General features: G+C 33.8%; 4 protein-coding genes across 14 annotated transcripts; all 4 read left to right on the top strand.

Moving 5' to 3' along the window:
* The first annotated feature begins 471 nt into the window (after positions 1-471).
* On the top strand, positions 472-3,212 carry LOC104703831 (glycosyltransferase BC10-like). 8 transcript variants are annotated; one of them, XM_087457610.1, is made up of 10 exons: positions 472-985; positions 1,073-1,189; positions 1,271-1,371; positions 1,459-1,530; positions 1,622-1,700; positions 1,852-1,932; positions 2,072-2,113; positions 2,368-2,424; positions 2,541-2,687; positions 2,828-3,212. In XM_087457610.1, the coding sequence occupies exons 3-10, from the start codon at positions 1,292-1,294 to the stop codon at positions 2,993-2,995; spliced, it is 726 nt and encodes a 241-aa protein (XP_087313736.1). In that variant the 5' UTR covers positions 472-985; positions 1,073-1,189; positions 1,271-1,291; the 3' UTR covers positions 2,996-3,212. The 8 variants fall into 8 exon arrangements, 7 of the variants coding, with proteins under 7 accessions (XP_087313736.1, XP_087313733.1, XP_087313738.1 ...); XM_087457607.1 differs by having other exon boundaries at positions 496-985; positions 2,368-2,439; XM_087457612.1 differs by having other exon boundaries at positions 513-985; positions 1,275-1,371.
* Positions 3,213-10,219: 7,007 nt separating this feature from the next.
* On the top strand, positions 10,220-12,947 carry LOC104703830 (WRKY transcription factor 6). The gene is made up of 6 exons (XM_010419914.3): positions 10,220-10,821; positions 11,006-11,107; positions 11,203-11,361; positions 11,452-11,781; positions 11,904-12,017; positions 12,150-12,947. The coding sequence occupies exons 1-6, from the start codon at positions 10,435-10,437 to the stop codon at positions 12,765-12,767; spliced, it is 1,710 nt and encodes a 569-aa protein (XP_010418216.1). The 5' UTR covers positions 10,220-10,434; the 3' UTR covers positions 12,768-12,947.
* A 3,634-nt stretch (positions 12,948-16,581) lies between these two features.
* On the top strand, positions 16,582-20,305 carry LOC104714562 (aspartic proteinase A2). Of its 4 annotated transcripts, none has more exons than XM_087457604.1 (14): positions 16,582-16,746; positions 17,501-17,878; positions 17,962-18,022; positions 18,173-18,267; positions 18,342-18,454; positions 18,572-18,740; positions 18,818-18,857; positions 18,946-19,010; positions 19,081-19,194; positions 19,276-19,340; positions 19,421-19,577; positions 19,676-19,795; positions 19,886-19,974; positions 20,060-20,305. In XM_087457604.1, the coding sequence occupies exons 2-14, from the start codon at positions 17,507-17,509 to the stop codon at positions 20,142-20,144; spliced, it is 1,545 nt and encodes a 514-aa protein (XP_087313730.1). In that variant the 5' UTR covers positions 16,582-16,746; positions 17,501-17,506; the 3' UTR covers positions 20,145-20,305. The 4 variants fall into 4 exon arrangements, with proteins under 4 accessions (XP_087313730.1, XP_087313732.1, XP_087313729.1 ...); XM_087457603.1 differs by having other exon boundaries at positions 16,688-16,850; XM_087457606.1 differs by lacking the exons at positions 18,818-18,857; positions 18,946-19,010 and having other exon boundaries at positions 16,658-16,746.
* A 1,317-nt stretch (positions 20,306-21,622) lies between these two features.
* LOC104703827 (S-type anion channel SLAH1) lies at positions 21,623-23,089 on the top strand. The gene is made up of 2 exons (XM_087457314.1): positions 21,623-22,541; positions 22,643-23,089. Exons 1-2 carry the CDS (start codon positions 21,681-21,683, stop codon positions 22,940-22,942), a joined length of 1,161 nt encoding a protein of 386 aa, XP_087313440.1. The 5' UTR covers positions 21,623-21,680; the 3' UTR covers positions 22,943-23,089.
* Positions 23,090-23,524: the final 435 nt, after the last annotated feature.

The raw sequence follows: 23,524 nt of genomic DNA, 5'->3' as shown, positions 1-23,524 counted from the left end.
TTCATTAATTATCAAATTTAACATTATATTTTTTTTTGCTTAGTCAACAAAATTTAATATATTAAAAACTAATCAACTAAAACTGATGTTTTAAATATCAAATTCATGGTTTAAATGACCAAAATTTAATCTGAAAGTTCATTATTGAAATGACATTTTTCTATAAATAAAATCATACTTTTATTACATAAGTAAAAAAAAAAAAAATGTTTGGACACAACGGAATAAAAGAAAATGAACTTAGTGTGTTCCCGAATAAAAAAAAAAACATACCAAAAACATAAACCGCAATTAGTGCCTAAGTAACGTCTTAAATAAAAAGATTCACACTCTTTAAACCCCCCCCCCCCCTCCCTTCACCCCTCTAGTCAACTCAAACTCAGTCAAATCGTCTCTTAATTGTTTTTGTATTTATTTCCTAATTAAAAAAAAACTCACACGTGGACAACGACACGGTGTCGTTTTCATCAGATTTCAACGTCTTCTTCCTTCTTATTTGTCACTTTGTCTTCATCTCCTTCACTCTCTCGTCTCTCTCACATTCGCTACATTGCCCAATATCTCGATTTCGAAAAACCCTAGAGAGAGAGAGAGAGAGAGAGAGATTTCGAATTCGAATTTCCAGATTCTTCAGATGCATATCGCCAGAGCTAAGTAATCTCGAATTTTTTTCGAGTTTTTTTTTTTAATTATTCTAATGCCTCCGCGGCTCCCGTCGTCGTCGTCTCGTCGCGGCGCCGTGTGGTTTCGATGGAAGCTAATCATCTCATTCTCCGCCGCGTTATTCATCCTCGCTCTCTTCAGTATCAATCGTCAGTCTAATTCCACCGCCACGACGAAGACGACGACGCTGTCTTCGTCGCTATCCGTCGCGAGATCCCGTATCCCGCGGAGCACGTACTCCGGCGATCGTCCGAAACTCGCGTTCCTTTTCTTAGCTCGACGTGATCTGCCACTTGATTTTCTCTGGGATAGATTCTTCAAGGTTCGTCTTTTGAGATCATTCGTTGTAATTTGAATCTGGAAAAAACGAAAATTTGCTTATTGTCTCTCTTGTGTTTGTTTGTGTTAGGGTGCAGATCAGAGGAATTACTCAGTTTATATACATTCAGTACCTGGTTTCGTGTTTGATGAATCAACAACTCGATCTCAGTTCTTCTAAAATCGGCAATTGAAGAATAGCATTGAGGTTTTGATTTTGTTGTTGTTGTTGTGATGATTTTGGATGGATGAATTGAGAATTTAGAATTGAAATCACACTTTTAAACAGGTAGTTTGGGGAGAATCAAGCATGATTGCAGCAGAGAGATTGTTGCTTGCAACTGCTTTGGAGGATCCTTCGAATCAAAGATTTGTTCTTTTGTCTGATAGGTTGATTTCTCTAATCATTCGACATCAAAGAACCTTGTATGATACATTATCCTTGTATGATCTTATTGTCATTGCTTTGTGATGCAGCTGTGTTCCGTTATACGACTTTGGTTACATATACAGATATCTAATGTCTTCACCCAAAAGTTTTGTTGACAGGTAATTTCGGGTCATCTTGTGTCCTATAAATAGCAAAAGCACTAAAGCAGCGTCCTTGTTTGCAGCTAACTCTTTTACTCTTTGTTTCCAGCTTCCTTGATAAAGATAAACGCTACACCATGAAAATGTTTCCTGTTATACGGAGAGAGAAATGGCGAAAAGGATCTCAGGTCTGTTCTAATCATATTTGAACCTTGGGAGCAATAAACTTTTGCTGACTGTTTCTTTGCATGATTTTGGAATGTTTGAATTTCTGATGGGAATGAAAGCTTCAGAGACATTTGGTTGCAGTTTTGTTTATCTATCTTTGTTTTTGTTCAGTGGATATCATTGATCAGAAGCCATGCAGAGGTCGTTGTTAATGATGATACTGTGTTCCCTGTTTTTCAGAAATTTTGCAAGGTAAAGCTGAACCTTTTGATGCTTTCTTCTTGGTTTCCATTAAGTAGTGCTTCATTCTTAATGTATCTGATGCTGTTATAGTTTCATCTGTGCTGTTTTCTTGAAGAAATAACGAATTACTTGTTCATTTCTTTTCCAGCGATCTCTACCTCTGGATCCCAGAAAGCATTGGCTTTATCTTGTAAGTACACTGTCTTTCCGTAATTTCATTTATATCAGCCACTTGAATTATCAGTTTATCTTGATTCGTACTGCTTCTGTGTCACTTTGATTAGCTGGTATAAATTGATTGAACTCACGAAAACAAGTTGTCTCTGTTCACTGGAAAAATCAGTTTGGAAGTTTCTGAGTATTATTATTCCCACAAACAAGTTATCTCGTTCATTCTCAGTAAATGACGGCTTTTTTTTTCTTAAACATTTTCTGTTGCAACAGAAAAAGAGACGTCATAACTGCATCCCTGATGAACATTACGTACAAACTCTGCTAACAGTACGCACAACACAAGTCGTCATAACTGCACCTCACACTCCGTTTATCTCCTTTTTACCTGCTGATTTTTCGGATTCACCTTTTTTTTTGTATGCTAATATTGATGATCTCTTCAGATGCGTGGCTTGGAAAATGGAATGGAACGGAGAACAGTGACATACACTACATGGAACCTATCAGCCAAAAGAGCTGAAGCCAGATCTTGGCATCCTCTCACTTTCACATCTGACAATTCCGGGCCAGAGGAAATAGAAGGAATAAAGGTAAATTTCTATCTTAAGATAGAGGTGTGCAATCCGGTTTAGTGTGTTTGCGCTCATCCCTTTTTTTATACACAACAATTGAGCTTCTGATCAATCTCTGTTTTTTTGTTGTTTTGTTGTTTCTTACTTCTGAGTAACAGAAAATCAACCATGTATATTATGAATCGGAGTATCGAACAGAATGGTGTCGGGCGAATTCAAAACCTGTCCCGTGCTTTCTCTTTGCGAGGAAGTTCACTAGAGGAGCCGCAATGCGTCTTTTGAGTGAAGGACTAGTGGAGTCATCAACAGATACAAAAACATTTTAGATGGAAGAACAAAGTAAACACAAAGGTTTTATACAACTAAGAAAGAAGAAATCAAGATTAACATCAGAAAAAAAAAGGAAGTTAACTTTAGAATATACAGATGATGCATACAGATAGTACATTAATTGATCATATGAGAGTAGTTTAATACAAACTACACAGCCCTCATGTTTTTCCTTTTTTGGTAATAAAAATGGCAACTCATGAGATTCCTATAGAGAATTTATGATACAGATGTTTCAGGGACATAACTAATGTGATGGTTCTATAATCTATATACCATGTAGGACATTGGTGCGATGTTATTGCCCAATGTAATGTTGCATACAAGACAATTGGCTGAAAGCTCACAGGCTGTCCCGTCCCTATTGTTTTGAAGACATAATGCGATGGTTTTATACGACGATTTATAGATTTGAAAATGGACCTAGAGAGTAAGTTTTTGTAGGACATCGGTGTGACGTTTCTCCATGGATTTGCCCAATATAAAGTTGCCTACAAAACAGGTTAGAGTTAGTGATGTAATAATTGGCTGGAAGCTAACAGGCTGCTTTCTCTTCCTCTTGTTCTATTACTTGTCAAGAACCATTACCTCTAACCTTAGTCTAGCGGCCTTAGATGTACTTAATTTGCATGGAAGTGTTTTTACCAGAATGTGCTCGTGTGTTTCCGCCTTAAATTCGTCAGTTGGTTATTTTGGTTATGTGCCAAAATTCTATTCTTGGCAGTTAGAATAGTGTTTAAGTTTATTACATGGATGTCATTGATATGCTATAGTCTCTCATGCATTCGTTTTATACATTGGTTTACATAGATATTGGTGTAGTTATAACATATAGGTGGTTTCCCCCATACGTTGTCATATAGATCATGCACTTAATTCCACTTACAATACATCATAAGCATTTTAGAAATGATATTCGGTGTTCCTTTCGAATATCTTGCAAACTTGTATGCATAAGTACATTTGCAAACTTGTAAGCATAACTGCATCTTGTAAAATTTTACAAGATATTAGAACCATTAAACCATCAAAATTATGGATTGGGATATTAATACAAAACAAAGAAAATCATTAACACATACATTTGCTATATATAGTATATGAATATGATAATGCATTGCCCCTCCTTTTAAGAGCATAAAGATCACAATAATCAAAAAGGTTTAGCTTTAATTGTCTTTCTTTGACTGTTATCATAAGACAAAAGCTCTTTGTTTATTTTCTGATGAAACTGCAAATGGTTCAGTTTCGGTTCATGCATACTTGGACTATTGTGAGGAAAATTTCTCTAAAAGCACATGCTAGTTAATTACTTACCAAATTTATTCCGGTCATGCTCATGCAATGTTTGGTGAGATTTAGAATAAAGTTACAAGGAAAAAGACAAAAAAAAGTGAGTGATGGTCTTATGTTTAGTTAAGAAAAATTTACTATTTAAAAAAGTGTATAGTGGAAATGAAGAGAGACTACATTCTGTTACTATGGGAAAACATTTGAACTATAACAATTTTGTTTAAATTAGTTTGTCAATCAATAATAGTGAGATATTATATAGTCTGATGACTTGAACTTTTCTACTTGAGTTAAATATTTCAACTTCGTTCTGGTACCATGAAAAATATATTGTTATCGTGTTATATTTTAATATGTTATCTTAATATATATCTGTATAGTGGTAAAATTTAATGTATTCGTATAGATCCATCTAATACAAAAGAATTTAATCTAATTTTAAAACATATAAAAAAATGTAGTGGTTAGAAAATATAATTATATATATATATATATATATATATATATATATATATTTTTTTCGTATATATATATATATATAATTAAGATAACATATAAAGGAATAATATCGAAAATAAATAACTATTATTTGGTTTTTGTGAATTTATGACGAAACTATCGCCAGTAACTTGCAGTTTTTATGTGTTGAATATAGAATTTAAAAAAAAAAATATGGCGTTCGAAAGACCTGGTGCACGAAAAGGTATTGGATTATTTTCTTCTTAAAAGGGGTTTAATAAGCACAAAAATTAAAGTCTACAAATTAGACTAATTAGTAGACTCTCTTCGACCAAATTTTTGTTTTTTTTTGTACGTGAAAATTAATCTAGAAAACAAATGAGAGCTTCTTCTATTCTTCAGCATGTAGACAAGAATCTTTCGCCAATTTCGTAAATGGCAGTCACAATAGACAGTCGTAAATGGCAGACCAAATTCCTTTGTATGCACTTTTGGCTGCTCTCATCAAAAGAAATTTAAACCTTATTTATATATACGTAGTATTATTTCTGGTTTTGTTTACTTTTGTAAATTTCGGTATAAAGATGGCAGACATGGTACGGAACCAATGATTCTTTTCGTCAAACCAACCAATATTTTTTTTTCTCTCCTTCATATTTGAAGGCATCTGCTTTTTTTCTTCTTTGTCAACAAAGGCATTGAAATTGATTATAACTTTCGAGAAGCGTATTAATAACATAGAGTTCTTTTTTACACCAAAAAAAAACATAGAGTTCTTTTTCTTTTTGTTTATTATTATTTATAAGGTATATAATCTAGAAATTTTGAAACATATACTGCCTCTTAAAAAAAAATGTAAATTAATTTCTGAAATGGAAAAATGATAAAAACGAGGCCTGATAGTATTTTGGATAAGAGTTATTTACGTGTGGTCGAAAAAATGAATAGTCAAGAAACTTCAGTTTTGTGCAAAGCAAATCTTCTTGGCCAAAACTAAGACACGGATCTCATTCAGTTGCGATCACGAGGTCTAAGTTAGTCAAAATTGGATTGATAAGAAAGTGTTATCGATAACGTCTATGTTACCTTCTTCTTCCGTCGTTGAACTTTTTGGCCTCATTGCCCTCTACAACTCATATAGATAGACCTCTTTTGGACTTATCCACTCTTATAAAATTTTCTGTATTCATCGTATAGTATAAAAGTCTTAATATCCAATGACTTAACGCCTCCAAAAATCGATGTAAAGTTTCCATAAGAAAGACCGCAATCGATTGGTCCGCTGGCTATATTAAATTCTTTGTCACACCAAAATATTTAATATGAGTTCGAACTCTCTCGTGGGAAATCAAAATGCTAGTAGTATAAAACCACGCTAAGAGAGTACATGACCAGAAAAGTATCAATAAGTACAAGAAAAGAATTTTTTGGATCGATGTTTTCACTATTTTATTAATTTGATTTTCAAAAGAGACTTAAAGCTCAAGGTTTCCTCTTTTCTTCTTCTCTTGTTGACCTTATTGCCAAAAGCAGCAGCCAGTAAAGAAACTTGTTCATATACGATTCAGTGTTTTAAATGATGTTAGTTTATAGTTGCATAGAATATATATATATATATACTATATGTATATGTAGTCTTTTTAAAACCAATACAGTTACGAATTTTCTAGAGATTGGTAAAAAAGTGGTCCATACCATACCATATCATAGTACCCTGGCTAATCATTTATGATTTATGAGATGAATATATCTTTCATAAAAAGTTCAAAACTCTATTTCGCTATAAACTACTAGATTAAATCGAGAGCCTATATTTTTTGATTTTTCTAATAACAGTTAATTAGAGTTGAAATAAATTAAATTGATTTGATATAAATCTTGGACGGTTGAATAGATATGAAGACATTAAATTTTCACGGATATGGATAAAATCAGGTTTCTGACTGCGTCAAAATTTAAGACCATATACATGTCGGATTCAAATATAAAACCTAGATCTTTCGTACATTTGTAAGGTAGAAGATGTCCTATCTCTCATGATCTCATCTATATATTAATATTAACATGATAAGGAAAGAACAAAAAAAAGTACAGCGAACGATGTCATAAGATAGATGTAGTACAGAACTAAAAACTAACATGACACATGTATATTAAAAGTGTGAAAAGCATCAAATTAGTCAGATGAATTGCTTGTAAAACCAAAACATATATGTTCACAAGGTTTCTACGTCAATGCAAACTCGATCGGCCACGTTGTGTAGTTGTAGTATCATGTTTGGTCAACTCAAATCTCAGACAGCTCTGCAGATTTTCTTCTATTTTTCTTCGAGCCATTTAATTTTTTGGTGGAAAAAAGAAATGTATATGTAAGATCAGCTTTTCAGTTGTGATTAATTTAGTCTCTAATTACAGTACTTCAATTTTTAGTGGACCCGTTTTTGACGTCTTACACGCTTTCTTGGCTCCTTCCTCCGTCTTAAATGTAAAATGAATTAAATATATGTATAATCCCTACAACTTAATCGTGGCTTAAATAAATCAAATTGTAGAAGTCGCTAACTACTGTATATGATTATGATTTTTCTAATAGAAAGTTCATCTACGGCAAGTACTGTAGACCAGTGGCGGAGGCAACGTACAAAGAGGGGTGTCACTTGACACCCATGACATTTATATATTTTGTTAATTATAGGGTAAATTTCCTAAATAATTACATGTTTTGGTTTAAAATATTCATAATGACACCCATGTTATATTTTCTTGGTAATGAAACACCAATGTTATATGATCTATTCTTCTCTTTGACACAATGCATATTTATTTTGCCACTTAACCATAATGATCTTTCCATTTTTGTTGACTAAAAATTTCTATAATATCTCCTTATTGTAAAAAAAAATCTGAAATATGCATTTATATATCATTTGTTTCTTCTTTTTTTACACACTTCTTGATTTAATTAATATTCATATATATATATATATATGACACCTGTAAGCAAAGTTGCTGGCTCCGCCACTGCTGTAGACTTTAAATATTACAGAGTTCTTGTTGATGAAGAAAACCTTTATAAAAAAATATAGAATTGACCTACATTACAAACTAAACTGAAGCAGATTTGTGGCTTGTATATAAATCGATCTAGCTAGTGTTAATAATTCGATAAAGATGAACCAAAAGTATATATATGAAAAACTGTTGTAACTTGATATTCTATTTTGAGATGCATGTCAAATTTCTTACATACGAGTATAAAACAAAACCTAAATGCATCGTGAGAATCCGTGAGCTTATTTTTAAAAATATATATGAAAAATCTAATAAGTAAATAAATAAATAGATATTTCAAAAAAAAAAAAAAAATAGTTGCCCATACATTACAGGTAACATTGAGACGAGGGACGGAGAAAAGTGCCAAAAAGGTCAAAGGAAAAGAAAAATGGGATTTTCTGTAATTTTATACTAATTGTGATTAGAGAGATCATTAAAAAAAGGCCAAAAAAGTCAAAGCAAATGACTCGGTCTTTCCGGTAGACAGTCAACAGATCTACATCAATAGGTGGGAGCCCTTGAAGATCTCTCTCTTTCTCTTTGTCTCTTTGTCTCTATTATTTCTACGTGTGTGGACTCAAAATAAATTTTCATTTTTATTGATCTTCTCAAATTTTTAATTCAAAGGTCATATCAAACAAGGCGACACGTTTCTTCACCATCTAGTTATTTTAGTTCATTTGACATGGCGTATTTTATTGGGTTGGTTGGTAATTTTATGTTGTAATCGTTTTCTTTTGTTAAAGATAATGTTGTAATCATTTCCAGTATCAAATTTGGCTTTGAATTTAAAAAATTGTAAAATAATTTACCCTTTTTGTCAAAGAGATTGTAAATGTTTTACAGGTTAATTGTAGTATTTTAAAATTTGTTGATGGTCGGTATATTAATTATGAATCTAATACTATTGTTAGGTTCTAGTATAATTTATAAACTAAGCTAGAATAGTTTTGTACTTTATATAACAGTTTTTTTTCAACAAAAATACATGAGTTTCTTTTCCAAAACACATGTGGTGACCATGATTACCAAAAATTAATTCGGTTTCAAGCAACGAACATAATATATAATCGACTTCGTCAAAAAAAAAAAAAAATGCATAAAGTCGACTTTGTTGTATTCAGAGAACAAGGTCTCCTTTTTTTTTTTTTGTTTCTTTTTGACATTAGAGAGAACAAGATCTTCAAGAAATATAAGAAACTAGGAGCTTATTACAAAGGTGGGGCCTAGCCGCCCACGGAAGTAAGACCTAACGACCGGCGAACCGGTCTCCAGTCAGCCTATAAGAAGCCGGGCCGTCAAAATCGTTGACTCGGTTAACCACATCGCCATCATCTTTTTTTGTTGGTTTTTGTATTTTGTTAAATTAATTAATAAGTTTGAAAAACAAAAAACAAAAAACAAAAAAAAAAGAAAGAATAGAAAAGAGAAAAGGTATAATCACGTGGAACGCGCCGCAGTAAACGGGGCGGTGGATCAAACTTTTCGTCGCTTTGATAAAACAGCAGAACTAGTCAATGCTCTTTCTTCATCATCTATCACCAACTTAATAAACAAGTATTGTAGTCTCAAGACAATTACGCCACATAACCATTTTCTCGTGAGTTCAACATCAAAACTTAAATAACGAAAACCCTATTGATCAGGTCATCCTGTTAGAAGTTTCAAATGAGTTTATTAAGTTTATTTTTTTTCTAATATTTGGGTCACAATAAATCCGTCTCATTAATCAAATATCTACATTTATAAGGAACAAAATTCGATTCTTGATATATGATAGTATCTTTTACAGTTAGACTTATGCTTTGCCACTAAACTAATATCACTTCACACAATTAAAATTTTTTTTATAGCGAAATGTTTAAAATTTATTTAAAATACTAGTAAACTAATAATATTTTTTATCTCGTCAAATGATATTTTTCTATTTTGGTGATAAGTATTAGTAATTTCAAAGTTTCCTTTAACGCATAAGTTGTTTGACAAAATCAGAAAATAAATAACATACAAATTTGAGGTAAGAGAATTGCAAGAAAACAATTTTCTTAAAATTGATAAAAGAATTTACAGTATTTTTTTTCTTGAAAACTAACATTGACTCGACTCGAGTAGTAACATTGTAAGTAATTTTTATTATAAACCCTATAAACTAAAAACTCGTAAATCATAAATCCAAAAATAGATTTTTTTTTTTTAAAATAATTACCCTATTCTTTTGTTTTAGTTTAGACTATTTCAGGTCAACTAAAAAATATACTAGCAAATAAGGATTTTTCCATGAAAATGTAACGGGCTTAGAATCACGGTGTATTACGGGTCGGGTCGTTTCCGGGCAAATGACGCAGTATCTGACGTAAAACTCCCATGACTTTTTTTTTTCTTTCTATAAAGTCACCGGAAAAAATTAAATCGAAGTTCATTAATTTATTAAACGAGAGAGAAAAAAAAAAAAAACAAATCGGTCCACGTCCCAAACCCTTTTTATAGGAGAGTCTTATGTTCTGGCAGAAGACTTCACAAACTCTTTCTTTCATCTCTCTCTCTCAACCAAACCAAACCAAACCCAAGAAAAAAGAAAAAAAGATCTTTCTCCTTTCGTTAATCTCGTGATCTCTTACTTCTTCTATATATGGACAGAGGATGGTCTGGTCTCACTCTTGATTCATCTTCTCTTGATCTCTTAAACCCTAATCGTATCATCACTCACCATAACAACAATCACCGACGCTTCTTGAATCCTTTGACGACGATGTCTAGAATTGGCGATGACGATGGTGATAATGATCAGAAGACGAGAGTTTCCACCAACCGCAGTGAATTTAGGTTTCCCGTGAGTCTCTCCGGCATTCGTGACCGTGAAGATGATGATTTCTCTTCTGGAGCCGCCGGAGATAATGACCGTGAAGTTCCCGGCGAAGTTGATTTCTTCTCCGACAAGAAATCTAGGGTTTGTCGTGAAGATGATGCTGGGTTTCGTGTTAAGAAGGAAGAACAAGATGATCGAACCGACGTAAATGTAAGTACGACTTTTTCAATAAATCATAATGAAAAATATGAATTTGTTACAAAATGGTTCGTTGTATATTGTTGCCGTGTTATAATTCGGTGTAAATTGAAAAATCAAATATAAATATCAAAATTTTTGATATTTTCTAAAGCAAATTATATTATTAATTATTTTTTTTTTAATTTTTGAATAGACTGGTTTGAATCTTCGGACAACGGGTAATACAAAGAGTGATGAGTCAATGATCGACGATGGAGAATCTTCTGAAATGGAAGATAAGCGTGCGAAAAATGAGGTAATTTTTAATTTACTTTTACATCGTGTAGTAATTAATAGATTAATTGAACTGTTTTTTTATTTATATTGGATTTTGTTTTATTATTATTACAGTTGGTTAAGTTACAAGATGAGTTGAAGAGAATGACAATGGATAATCAAAAGCTTAGAGAATTGCTTGCACAAGTGAGCAACAGTTACACTTCACTTCAGATGCATCTTGTTTCACTAATGCAACAGCAACAACAACAACAGCAGCAGAACAATAATAAGGTACACAATAATTTGACTGTCAACCACAAAGTAAATAGAATTTACCCCAAGTGACTAGGCGATTAAATTTGGTGAAACCTATATGATTAGGTAATAGAGGCTGCTGAGAAACCTGAGGAGACGATAGTACCAAGGCAATTTATTGATTTAGGCCCTACAAGAGCAGTGGGAGAGGCTGAGGAAGCTTCAAATTCTTCATCCGAAGAAAAAACTCGTTCGGGCGGTTCTTCTCCGGCCGAGAGGCGTAGTAATGAGGTTAGAGACAGGAAGAGACTTGGGCGTGAAGAAAGCCCCGAAACCGAGTCTAACAAAATCCAGAAGGTGAATAGTACTAACCCCGCGACATTTGATCAATCCGCTGCTGAAGCTACTATGAGGAAGGCTCGTGTCTCGGTTCGTGCCCGATCGGAAGCTCCCATGGTAAGTTGATCTAGATAATATGTAATATATATATATATATATATATATATATATAAAAAACTAAACTATATACTATATTATATATTAAGATATTTATTATGTTTGTACCTATGGTTTTGTAGATAAGCGATGGATGTCAATGGAGGAAATACGGCCAGAAAATGGCGAAAGGAAATCCTTGTCCGCGGGCTTATTACCGTTGCACGATGGCCACGGGTTGTCCCGTTCGCAAACAAGTACGTTTCAAAACATTTGGACTAAAGATTCTACTTGACGTTCAATCTTGATAGCAAAACATTAGAGATTACAAATGTGTATATAAACGTTTGAGTGATTGGCTGATAAGTTTGATCCGCAATGATGTGTAGGTTCAACGTTGTGCGGAAGACAGATCGATTCTGATAACAACCTACGAGGGAAACCATAACCATCCTTTACCCCCAGCTGCGGTAGCGATGGCTTCCACCACCACAGCCGCGGCCAACATGTTGCTATCCGGGTCAATGTCTAGTCATGATGGGATGATGAACCCTACAAATTTACTTGCTAGGGCTGTTCTTCCTTGCTCCACAAGCATGGCCACAATCTCAGCCTCAGCGCCGTTTCCCACCGTCACATTAGACCTCACTCACTCACCTCCGCCTGCAAATGGTTCCAACCCTTCCTCTTCCGCAGCCGCCACTACCAACAACGACCATAACTTATTGATGCAGCGGCCACAGCAGCAACAACAGCAAATGGCGAATTTACCCCCGGGTATGTTACCTCATGTAATAGGACAAGCATTGTATAACCAGTCCAAGTTCTCGGGGCTGCAGTTCTCCAATGGCTCTCCCTCGGCGGCAGCGTATTCTCAGTCAAACGCGGTGGCTGACACAATAACGGCACTCACAGCTGACCCGAATTTCACGGCAGCTCTTGCAGCCGTTATTTCTTCTATGATCAATGGTTCGAATCACGGCGAAGGAAACAACAAAAACCAATAGAAAAAAAATATTACAATTGTTTTTTTTTGGTATCTTCATTTTTTTTTTCCAACTGGGTTATAGGAAACAGAGTTTATTCATTGATTCATATTTGTTCTGTTTCGTACCAAAATACCAGTAAATATACAAAAGAACAATATATAATTTAATTTCGAATATAATAGCTATGTATTTGCAAAAGTAGTGACGTACTGAACTTAGTTTAGACCTTTTAAATCTTTAAATTTGACCTTTCTTTTGGATGTATAAATAAATACACATCACATGTGAGCGCCGATACACAAACCTACTCCTTCCAGGTGATGTTTTAAGATATTTACATGAATTAAGAAAAATATTTAATGTCTAGCAATAAATATATTATTTATTTATAATAAGATATTTTATAATTATTAACCAACAATATTTCATCAAACTTTTAAATTTCCATTTAGTGGTTTTTGAAATTTATAATTTCTTAGCATAAAAGTAGACCGAAAATTATTTTTTTGTGATACAAAAAAAAATACTAGAAAATTATAGAGGGAGCAATAGCTTGGCCATACCTTGATTAAAGATAATGAGATATCATCAAATAAGTGTCCTACATAATAACACTTAATTATCGAAAACATTTAATAACATTTTTTATTATCCATATATAAAAAATTGCAATAGGTCAATAAATGCTGCCACAATAATTTGACACGTAATTTGCTATCTAATTAATAAGTCACCTAAAAATCTGTACGCTTTAATATTTGTTAAACAAAGAGAAACAACTTCCTAGAAACTAACTTCCTAGAAACTACGAGTTTGAATGGCATGAAATATATGAAATCTGAAATAAGCTGACCAAAAATTTAGGCAACAATGTAAAGAAAAGTTTAGCTTAGTCAAGTTTCTTCATTTCTATGAAGCAAATAGAAAGATAAATAGCCTAGTCGATATAGTTTTGGTAAAGATAAATTAAATATGTGGAGTAATAATATTGTAAAATACAGTATATACAATGGAATAATATATCTCCAAGCTTTGGAAGGAAGCGATACGCAAAAGTACGTTGTTTGACTTACCGTGCAACTCTAGTTGACGTGAGGTCATGACTCATGATTTGCTAATAATGCAATTTTCTAATATGACGAGTCTTTATTACTATGCTTCATTTTAAATTGCACTAAAAACCAAGTACATATTAACAACTCTTTTTCTATCTGCTTCCGATCCGAGATGATGCCTCTCGATCCTACTCTCGTGTTTTGTACATATGACATTTGTTGGAAGTCCCGATTAGAATCATGTTATTATTTCAAAGATGGTTCAGTCAGTCAGAGCTAGAGAGGGTCTCTATTAGAAGTTAGGAGTGTTTCATTTCTTTTTTCTCCAGAATATAAACGTTAGTATCAATTTTAAGTTTCTTTTTTTTTTTTTTGGTTAAAGATAATTTTAAGCTTTGGACCAATGCAAAGCTAACAGAACTCTCTAGCTAGTTGAAACTCGAAGTTGAATTGAGTTCATCCGAATATGACCTTTTAATGTATTTTAATTTATCTTGCAAAAAATAACAGTTTGTAGACATTATATTTTGGTAATATTGTTTTGTAGACATTAGACAACAATAGGTGGCTGTTAATATTGTTTTGTGCAAAGTTTGAAAGAAAATCCAATTTATTCTTTTTAATGAACGCTACTAATTAGAAAAGGGAACTAAACGTTACATGAAAAACGGTGGGTATACACATGTTGTTTAATTGTTTTCTTTAAAAAAGAATTAATATGTGTGAACTGCTGGTGAAATCGTAATTATGTTTATACATACAATAATATTTTAATTAAATGAAGGAAATGCCAAGTCATGGATTTATATATAAAGCCGCCATTTATTATTTTGTAAGTTATAAAAAAGATGTTCATGAGGTTTGCGTGAGGTCGAGAAGAGAGACTTCTCTACGACTTTTGGAAAATGGAGTCGTTGAGTCACATGTACGCATGTGGTCATACTTGTTTTAACCTATTCGTCCTTCTTTAGTACTCTTTCCTAATTCATAACATCTAATTGGTTGTTACGATATATGGTTGGTAAAACAATATGAATCGATTGGAAATATATAGTTGTCGCGTTGATTCATATAAAGCAGTCGTTTTATTCAACAATTACCCTTTCGACGAATTTCAATGCAGAGCATTCATGCACAAGAGTAGAAATGTCAACTAAGTTAACTCAAAATGTAGTTGCGTGTGGCCACTTTAGAGTCAATTGGATTTTTCGTGTGTTGATGCTTATCATTTCCGGTTTGCAAAAGACGCTTTAATTTAAGATCATTTCTCCCATAATTAATTAATCAAATTATTCGGTAAAATTTGAATATCAAATGCTAAAACTGGATCATTACGAGAGAAACTTTGAGGTAGACCAAAACTGGATCCATAAGTATGTTCGACTAATAAATGCTGGCCTAAAATTACATAGAACGATTAGGTTTAGCCGAACTACATGAATTATAAATTGTTACCAAATAAAGTTTATAAATAAATATTTTATAATTTCATGCTTTCGGTTAGTGGTTCCTTGCATGGCTAATTTGTGATAAACTCATTTGCGTCATTTTAACTTCAACGTTTATTTAGGTTGGACTGAATATGAAAGATTCAACTACGTCAATGCAACATATATATGTAGGGCGGACTTTCTTACACATAACGAGAGAGCTCAATCTTCTTATTAAGAGAAACGGAGCTGATTTATTCTAAAGTAAGGATACAGTGAATCGTCCCAACGTTGGGGATATTATATATCTTTGGAAGTACAAACTCTCACTTGATCTCATTATTAATTTATCATCCACTTATATGGAGGTGATATTTTTAATAAGAAGCGTGTACAAATTTCACATAATACACGTTTGGGAATTGGGATACCAACCACTAATATGAAGGTGAAAACAAACCAAAAATTATATCAAAAATAAATAAGCTCACAAAAAATAATTTATATCAGAAACAACGTAATCATGCCTTTCTCAAATTTTGTCTAGACCAATACTAGACCATATAAAAAAACATTGCAAAGCAAGCAAGCTAACATAGCACAAGGAATCAAAAACTTAAAAGAAAAAAGAAAATATAATATATTATAGAGGTTTTACAATTAAGGTAATTAACGTAGTAACATAGTTAAAATAGGAAAATATCCAATCCATTTGTGAAATTATGGAATTAACTTAACTATGGGTTCTTTAATACGTACATAAGATGTCAAAATGAGAAAAAAACATATTGCATATGTAAATGTGTAATTGATAAGCGATTAAAAGTAATGAAGATGCTAATTAATCTCTTTAAATCAACGAATCAATCCATTCATACTGTATTTTCCCAATTTCTTCCAGTGGCTTGCAACAAGGAAAAAAAGAAAAAAAAAGCTTTTTAAGGACAAATTTTTGTAACAAAAAAAAAAAAAAACATTTGATGCAAAGAGGATTTGCTTGTAATTGCCTAACTTTAATCGAACAGATTTCACTATTAAACAAATAAAATATTTTATATTAAAATATTTTGTGTATAAAATTAGAAATATATGCGTTAAGTTAATTATACAATTGTAAGTAAATAATGATCGAATAACTTTAATCTTTTACATTAAAGTAAGTAGCTTTGAATTTGAATACTACGGGGTATTGAATAATGATCGAATAACTTTGAATTTGAATTCAGTAATTTGAATACAATTGCAAGTAAATAAATAATGTAACGGTTAAGTTTTTAAAGCTCGACCAAGTGTCTAGCAACTTACTGTACTTACCAACAAAAGTTGGTGGGGTCATAATCTTATCACAACGTCAACGGTCAAAAGCAACTCTGTTGCTTAATCTAGTAAAATTCAACGGCTTAGATCAAAGGGAACTAAGTGGGTCTCACTCTCAATGTCGTGGCTTCATATTATTTCCTCGAAATATGAAACCGTTGTGGTCTCTCTGACAATCTGCTGCTTAAACATCTGGTGAGTTCTACACTTACTACTATGATCGATCTCATTACCATTTCTTCGTTTTCTCCCCCTAAATATTCCTGAGTTCTTGATTCTTGATAATTGCAGCCTTGCAGGTTTTTTCCTTCTTTCTTTTCTTTGGTGAATCAAACTGTAGTTTCTTGTTTTTGTTTTTTTTCTTTAAATTTCGTTTTCAGATGTTCATGATAGTATTTGCAATTTGCATGATCCGTATTTGGATTCACTTGGATTACGTGTTTGTGTTTTTGCATGTCTGTTTTGTGTCTTCATATTGTTTAAATCTGGTGATTAGATTGAAGCTTTAGTGTTGGTTTGTTTTTACAGTTAATGTTTCCCTACTTTGATTCATGATGAGTCTTTTGTTCTGCTTTGTTAAAATCTTTTTTTTTTTCCTTGGAATTTTTGGGTTGGTCTGATTTTGAAATCTCTGTCAAGTGAGCATGCTGTAACACTCTGTTCCGATCTATCACACATTCGTGTTATTATTAATGGCTATAGCTAAAAATTCATGGTTCTAGATCTTATTGTCATATATCAGATTATATAATTTATCAAATGTCTAGTTTTGTTGCTGATTTGAGACATGTTTCACTATTTCTGATATATTTTTCAAGAGATTAATTTATATATAATATCTAGTCGTCCTCCATTTTACATGATCAGTAATTTTATTTAAGGTCCACATGTAGTCAGTTTAATTTGAGTTGCATGTTCAGCTTGTTGATCACTGCTTTTGATTTTGTAGGTAAAAATGGGAGTAGAATCGAGAGCAGTTGCTGTTTCACTCTTTGTGTTGTTTCTGTTGTTTGTCTCAGCCACTTCTGAGAGCAATGATGATGGAACAATCAGAGTTGGCTTGAAAAAACTGAAACTGGATCCTAACAACCGACTTGCAACACGCTTTGGTTCCAGTCAAGAAGAGGCCTTAAGATCTTCTTTCCGTTCGTACAACAACAATCTTGGTGGTGATTCTGGAGATGCTGACATTGTAGCGCTCAAGAATTACTTGGATGCTCAGTACTATGGTGAGATTGCTATCGGTACTCCACCGCAGAAGTTTACTGTCATTTTTGATACCGGAAGCGCTAACCTTTGGGTGCCATCAGGGAAGTGTTTTCTCTCGGTATGCTTTTTACACCTTTACAATTATTGGTTTGAGATTAAAAAAAAAAGAAACTTAATTGTTTTCTTTCTGTTGTTACGTAGATTTCTTGTTTCTTTCATGCAAAGTACAAGTCCTCGCGTTCAAGCACATATAAGAAAGATGGTACGCTCGCTATCTCTTTTGATTCGTTCATCTTGAGCTAGTAAACGGCCAATGGATATATTGCAATAGGCCACACCACCAATTAAGTTTCATATGTTTATAGCTTTATGTGGAAGAGAATTTTGTCTCAAGATGCAATTTAATGTATAGGGAAAAGGGCCGCAATCCATTACGGGTCAGGATCGATCTCTGGTTTCTTTAGTTATGATGCTGTCACAGTTGGTGATTTGGTTGTCAAAGATCAGGTAAAATTATTCTACACTACTTTTTAATGGTTATATGATTGACTTTACTTTATGTACATTGCCTATCTCTTCAGGAGTTTATTGAGGCAACCAGTGAGCCAGGTATAACATTCGTGGTGGCTAAATTTGATGGTCTACTTGGTCTTGGGTTCCAAGAGATTTCTGTTGGAAACGCCACTCCTGTTTGGTATGCGTGCACATTTAATTTGACTCATTTCTTGATTGAGGTTACCGACTTAAACACACTTTTGTAATATCTGATGTGTTGACAACAATTTTTTTTTTTTTTTTTTTTTTGCCACAGGTACAATATGCTTACCCAAGGCCTTATCAAGAAGCCGGTGTTTTCATTTTGGCTTAACCGTGATCCAAAAAGTGAAGAAGGAGGTGAAATCGTATTTGGAGGTGTTGATCCAAACCATTTCAGAGGAGAACATACATATGTTCCTGTGACACAAAGGGGTTACTGGCAGGTTTGTTCTTTATTTATTTTCTTGTATGGATGTTTCGTAATCACATCTCATTTTCAAGCTATTATTTTTGGTGATAGTTTGACATGGGTGAGGTTCTCATTGCTGGTGAATCAACCGGTACGTTCAGTTCTTATATTGTTCTGTCATGCATTAAGTTGTATTTAACAGGAAGAAGAAAGTAAAACATGATTCTTTTTTATACCAGGCTACTGTGGAAGTGGTTGTTCCGCAATAGCAGATTCTGGAACATCCTTACTTGCGGGGCCAACGGTAAAAAAGGATCAAAAGTTTTTTTAGCTTATTCTTGTGGTTAACATTTGGTTTTTAATTTATTTTCTAGGCTGTGATTGCCATGATAAACAAAGCTATTGGAGCATCAGGAGTTGTTAGCCAGCAATGCAAGACTGTTGTTGACCAATATGGACAAATCATTTTGGATTTACTTTTGGCTGAGGTAAGAATACCGTAAAAAGTGATACAAAGCGCGGTGAATTATACATCCGTTATATATATGCAACTCTTTTGCTCCTTTCAGACTCAACCACAGAAGATTTGCTCACAAATTGGTCTTTGCGGTTTCGATGGCACCCAAGGGGTCAGGTAAACTTCCAATAAAAGTTCTGTAGACATGATAATTTACCGTTCTTCTCTTGTTGAGTGGTGTGCTATCGTGTTTTTAGTATGGGGATTGATTCGGTGGTGGACAAGGAAAACATGAAATCATCTAGTGGTCTTCGAGGTGCGGGTTGTCCTCCATGTGAAATGGCGGTTGTGTGGATACAGAGCCAGTTGAGGCAGAACATGACTCAAGAGCGGATAGTGAACTACGTTAATGAGGTAACAAGATAATATCCATTACCCTAGAGTATGAATTTATTGTCTTGTTGAAATTGTAGCAATAACATTGTTTTTTGTTCTGATCTCAAAATCCATAGATATGCGAGCGCATGCCTAATCCAAATGGAGAGTCTGCAGTGGACTGCTCAAAACTCTCTACAATGCCGACTGTTTCATTCACCATTGGAGGCAAAGTCTTTGACCTTGCTCCAGAAGAGGTACTTGTTTGAGAGCTAATTTAATTCGGATCCAAACTTGAGCCCTAAGTAACATATTGTGTGACTGATATTGTTTGTGGGAACTAACAGTACATACTAAAGATTGGAGAAGGACCAGTGGCACAATGCATCAGCGGGTTTACCGCACTTGACATCCCCCCACCTCGTGGACCTCTCTGGTGAACCTCTTGGCACGTTAAACAAAACAAATAAGTGATGATTATTGCCTTATAATTCTAATCTTGATTCTTGATTTTGGAGCAGGATACTGGGAGATGTGTTCATGGGCAAATATCACACGGTCTTTGACTTTGGGAACGAGCGAGTTGGGTTCGCAGAAGCTGTATAAGAAATGTAACATCGGTTGAGTCTTTTGTTGATGTGTTTTTTTCTTTTGGTGTGACCGTGTGAGAGATTTGTTGTTATATGGAAAGGTTGTGAAGAATAATGTTGAAGCTTTGGGGATGTTTTCTTTCTAACTCTTGATAAAAAAAAACCTCTTTTGAATAATTTTACAACATGATATGATTCCATGCATGTTCCTGTAAATTGAATCTAAACCACATACAGTATTTGCAAATCGCTGGAAGTTCATAACGAAAAATGTATTTGTGTTTGGAAAAAAACACAACCACGAAAGGTTTCAATGATTTAGAATTCATATTCCAATTTATGTTACTGGCGCTAAACGGTTTTGAAATTTAATCCAACAACGTCGACTTTTTCGTCCACTGCTATCAACAAATTACGTGTGAGACTTCCAAGTTCCAACATATATGCCACATGACTCATTTATCGAATGATCTCCGACCATTTATACTTCATTATTGTACAAATCACCGATATAGAAATACTTAACATAATCTTTTCTTTTTTTGTAATATGGGGTGTACTAACGCAGAACATATCTAGTATAAGCGTCTACATGCACTAACCCCACATTATAATGTCGTAGTGAGTTGCTGACAATAAAACAGAGACAATCTATTAAAAACGATCTCATACTTCAACTTGGCAAAACCAATAGACAAACAGCAATTTCGTTGAATTTAAATTAAAGTTCATTTTCACCTAAAACACACATACGTATATATGGGCACTTAAACCACAAAAAGTATACTCAAGTCTTATTCAAAGATATGAGATAAGAACTCACATTCTTGATAATAACATACATTTCTAATCATCAGAAACTAAACAAACTAAAAACTAAGTGCACTTATATAATTTTTAATTTAAATTCAAAATTACCCAAGAACGTACTATTTCTATAATGCAGCAATGGCTCCCGAAATGTGGAAGCTATTTCACGTGGTTGGACATTGGCTCTTGACCTTAATCAATAGGTGGTGAATTCATCTGGCTATGTGGGAAAAAGCTAATCATCCTTTAAGGCAATATATTTTTTTAATCTAATTTTGAATACATCTTAACGTTATAAAAGTTTGAGAACTAGTGGGTCGCTGCCATCAGAGATAGTGGTAATATCCTATGATAAGAGGACCTAATAATCCTGTTTAATTATAATGTACTAGTTAGGTAAAGCAGAAAATATATATATATATATATATATAATAGATTTATCAGTTGGATTGACTTTTATGTTTATCCATGTAGCTGAAACAAGACATGTTGAAACTTACTGTACAAGTTACCAAAGTTACCAATAAAGTTGCTATCCTTATGAGATTCCAATAACTCAATACCATATTTAGGTATCACCTTTGTCCAACACTAACTAACTCCCCCTAAACCACGTGTTTTGTACTAAATAATCTCCTTCAGCTTTAATTTATTTCACTGTCTATATATATTGACTCTATCCTAAGGTTTGGACAGCATAGAGCAAAACAAACCATTACCACTTTTTCATTGATATACACAAATGGAAAGCTTGGAAATTCCTAAGCAAGAAATTCATATCAAAATTGATAACTCAATATCAAGCAACAAAGAGAGAAAAAATGACCTTGCCGATGCTAAACCCATTGTCTTAATGTCTATCTTGCGTGGTCTCCACGCGGGCTATTTCAGAATAAGTCTTTCTCTCTGTAGCCAAGCTCTGTTGTGGAAGATAATGATCGCGCCTGATTCACCAAGCATGTCTCATATGCATAGCAAACTCCCATCTATGGCGTTCCATCTCCTGTGGTACCTAGCACTTGTAACACAAGTGTCACTCTGTTTTTTGTATGCCTTAAAGTGTATTTTCTTACCTGACATGGTGAAAGCAGAGTTCTTGCACTATATTGGAGTGAACTATCTTTACGCTCCATCCATTTCATGCCTTCTCTTGCTTCAGTCTGCTCCGATGATGGAACCAAACAGCGTTTTGTATCAGACACTATTTTGGGTGTTTGCTGTTCCGGTCTTGACACTAGACACAAAGCTTTACGGGCAGTGGTTCACAACAGAGAAAAGGTTCTTGTCGATGCTAGCAAACCCTGCAAGCCAAGTATCAGTAATCGCAAACCTCGTGGCTGCACGAGGAGCAGCAGAGATGGGTTGGAAAGAGTGTGCTCTATGCATGTTCTCCCTTGGAATGGTTCACTATTTGGTTATCTTTGTCACTCTTTATCAACGGTTACCAGGCGGAAACAATTTCCCAACCAAGTTAAGGCCAATCTTCTTCTTGTTCTTTGCTGCACCAGCCATGGCAAGTCTAGCCTGGAACTCCATTTCTGGTACCTTTGATGCTGTAGCGAAGATGTTGTTCTTCCTTTCACTTTTCATCTTCATGTCCCTGGTAAGTTTACCGTTTACGATACACAAAGAAACAAAGTTACACGTTCAAACATAAAATTGCATGACAAGATATTTACCTTATTTTGTGTTTAACATTTTCAGGTTTGTAGGCCAAATCTTTTCAAGAAATCAATGAAAAGATTCAATGTCGCGTGGTGGGCTTACTCGTTCCCCGTTACCTTTCTTGCGTTAGACACAGTTCAGTATGCGCAAGAGGTGAAAGACCCGATTGGTTCTGGCTTGATGCTTATCTTCTCATCCATCTCAGTTTTGATCTTCCTCTGTATGATGGTACTGACAGCAGCAAACAGCAATAGACTACTCAGACGTGCTCCTGTCCTTGGTTCCACTACAAGTCCAAAAGACAAGCAAAAATCATTACCGATCAATGCGGCTTTGTAATTAAAAAAAAAAAAGCTATATTTGTTAGTCACGTGTTAACTTCAAGTATTTTTCATCATGGTTGAGCGTAATAATTTCCAATCCGAAGTGTGCAATTAGATTTTAATCCTCATCAAGCAATCAACTAAACTTATTTGTTTTCTCGAATTGCTACCTTCACCTCCAGAGCGGTTATCTGGAACATTGCAAGCTTGAGTTGCAAATCCACTCAATTTGCACCCATATTAGTACGTAGTTGAGCCAATTTTACGCTTGGAAATTAGATGATCATATTTTACGTTTTACATATGATTGTATCATATTGATATTACTTTTTTAGAGAAAGGAAAGAATCATGTATTATGTGGGTTGTATTGATCTTTAGTAAATTAAATCCTAATGTCTACTCTACCATGATCAAATGGTATCTCTTTGTGAGACAATGGCCAAACAATCACATTATGAGATTATAAAGAATAAGACGAAATCAAGTAGTGAATTAATTAAAGAGACTAATTGAAAAACAGTAAATAATTCTTATACTAACAACCTAGCATCAATTAATCAATTAATCATAAAAACCCCTTTGATAAATTTTATATG

The sequence above is a fragment of the Camelina sativa genome, chromosome 7 (assembly GCF_030686135.1).
Source record: "Camelina sativa cultivar CO46 ecotype springtype chromosome 7, ASM3068613v1".
Lineage (NCBI taxonomy): Eukaryota > Viridiplantae > Streptophyta > Magnoliopsida > Brassicales > Brassicaceae > Camelina > Camelina sativa.
The sequence above is the reverse complement of the archived record's forward strand: the minus strand, read 5'-3'. Positions and strand labels throughout refer to the sequence as shown.

Excerpts from the sequence above, each read along its gene's own strand:
- LOC104703831 (XM_087457607.1), top strand. The coding sequence starts at position 1,292 with ATGATTGCAGCAGAGAGATTGTTGCTTGCAACTGCTTTGGAGGATCCT. Across the intron at positions 1,933-2,071 it reads TTTTTCAGAAATTTTGCAAG|CGATCTCTACCTCTGGATCC; the intron begins GTAAAGCTGAAC and ends TTTCTTTTCCAG. Across the intron at positions 2,114-2,367 it reads GAAAGCATTGGCTTTATCTT|AAAAAGAGACGTCATAACTG; the intron begins GTAAGTACACTG and ends CTGTTGCAACAG.
- LOC104714562 (XM_087457604.1), top strand. The coding sequence starts at position 17,507 with ATGGGAGTAGAATCGAGAGCAGTTGCTGTTTCACTCTTTGTGTTGTTT. Across the intron at positions 19,011-19,080 it reads CCTTACTTGCGGGGCCAACG|GCTGTGATTGCCATGATAAA; the intron begins GTAAAAAAGGAT and ends TTTATTTTCTAG. Across the intron at positions 19,341-19,420 it reads GATGGCACCCAAGGGGTCAG|TATGGGGATTGATTCGGTGG; the intron begins GTAAACTTCCAA and ends TCGTGTTTTTAG.
- LOC104703830 (XM_010419914.3), top strand. The coding sequence starts at position 10,435 with ATGGACAGAGGATGGTCTGGTCTCACTCTTGATTCATCTTCTCTTGAT. Across the intron at positions 11,108-11,202 it reads ATAAGCGTGCGAAAAATGAG|TTGGTTAAGTTACAAGATGA; the intron begins GTAATTTTTAAT and ends TTATTATTACAG. Across the intron at positions 11,362-11,451 it reads AGCAGCAGAACAATAATAAG|GTAATAGAGGCTGCTGAGAA; the intron begins GTACACAATAAT and ends CTATATGATTAG.
- LOC104703827 (XM_087457314.1), top strand. The coding sequence starts at position 21,681 with ATGGAAAGCTTGGAAATTCCTAAGCAAGAAATTCATATCAAAATTGAT. Across the intron at positions 22,542-22,642 it reads TTTTCATCTTCATGTCCCTG|GTTTGTAGGCCAAATCTTTT; the intron begins GTAAGTTTACCG and ends TAACATTTTCAG.